Genomic DNA, 1,261 nt, shown 5'->3' with positions numbered 1-1,261 from the left:
GCTTGCGCTGTCGCTTGGGTCGCGTTGGCAGGTCGAGGTCCCATGCCAACTCGAGGTCGTCGAGCGCGAGGAGGTCGTCGGTTCTCGACGGATCCATGCGCTGGAAATGGAGATGTGGGTGCGCTTCCTCACAATTAGGTGCGTTTCTGAAACAAAATGCTATTATGTGGAAAGAGCACCTCATCCATCCGGTTTCCTGCACCTCCTGCCCTCCAGCTCTGCCCTCGATGGCACGTGCAGTGACGTGGCACGCTCTGTGATGTGCATGCCATGCTCGGCTCAAAGCTACTTGTAGGACACCATTTGGCTTTGCATGCAGACAGCTTTTTCATGTAAGGACACAACAACCGGGCAGGTGTCCTGCAGCATTCTAGTACTGTGGTACTGTGCTCATGGGGCAGGAAGGGTAGATTGTTGGGGTGTTGGGGTCCGCAACGAGCGATGCACCTTATCTCGCCGTCGCGGCGAATATTAGTGTTCAAAGAAGGATAAATCTGTGCCTGTCCACGCGCGAAGTCGCTGGTCGATGAACATTCGATGCACCCGAATGTTGCTGCGGTAGCTCGTCAGTACGTGGTCCGCCAGCGCTGCAAAGCTAATCTCGCGTTGGCGGGATGCATCGCGGTAGCTCTTGCATGGAACGCGGCCGCGGCTAAAGTGTTTGACGCGGGTGACGCCATCGCGCACCAACTCAATCTCAAACCTACACGTGCGAATGAGATGGCTTCTTCGTTTGGATTTTGAGTATGTACCAGCCCGTCTCTTGGGGAATGAAGACCTCGGGCGGGTACGGGTGGACTTCGTCGTCGTGCACGACCTTCATCGTGAAGACGATGCGAGCGGGCGACACGTCGTAGCGCTTCCACGCCATGTTGCCGTGGAGCTCAAAGTCGGCGGGAAGATGCAATGTAAACTGCATGTAGCACGTCGAGTCCCCGACGCCTTCCAGCGGCTACAAAAACTGTCTGTTGGATCCACGTCTTGACGGAAGGTGACGTACGTACCCGAAGTATGCCCGTCTCGAGCGTCACGGTCTCCTCCAGCGCAACGATACTCCACAGCGCCTTGGCCACGAGATGCATATCCGCGTGGATAGTATGGACCATCGTGCACGTGAGAATGAGTTGGTCGTTCTCGACTACGGCGTCCGTGTGTGCACATGTCGCCGTAGCGTCGTGCAGCCGCTGTGTGAGGAAGACGCTCTCAAGACGGTCATACTCGGCGTCCAGCATGGCATGGAAGCTCGTGCGACGCTGGATCG

General features: G+C 57.0%; 1 protein-coding gene across 1 annotated transcript; it reads right to left on the bottom strand.

The window, feature by feature from the left end:
• Positions 1-400: 400 nt before the first annotated feature.
• SDRG_13481 (hypothetical protein) lies at positions 401-1,233 on the bottom strand (the record flags this gene model as incomplete). The annotated part of the gene is made up of 3 exons (XM_008619573.1): positions 401-703; positions 753-952; positions 1,005-1,233. Coding segments are annotated over 3 exons (661 nt in total), but the record flags the coding sequence as incomplete, so codon positions are not given.
• Positions 1,234-1,261: the final 28 nt, after the last annotated feature.

Source organism: Saprolegnia diclina (assembly GCF_000281045.1).
Source record: "Saprolegnia diclina VS20 unplaced genomic scaffold supercont1.60, whole genome shotgun sequence".
Lineage (NCBI taxonomy): Eukaryota > Oomycota > Saprolegniomycetes > Saprolegniales > Saprolegniaceae > Saprolegnia > Saprolegnia diclina.
The sequence above is the reverse complement of the archived record's forward strand: the minus strand, read 5'-3'. Positions and strand labels throughout refer to the sequence as shown.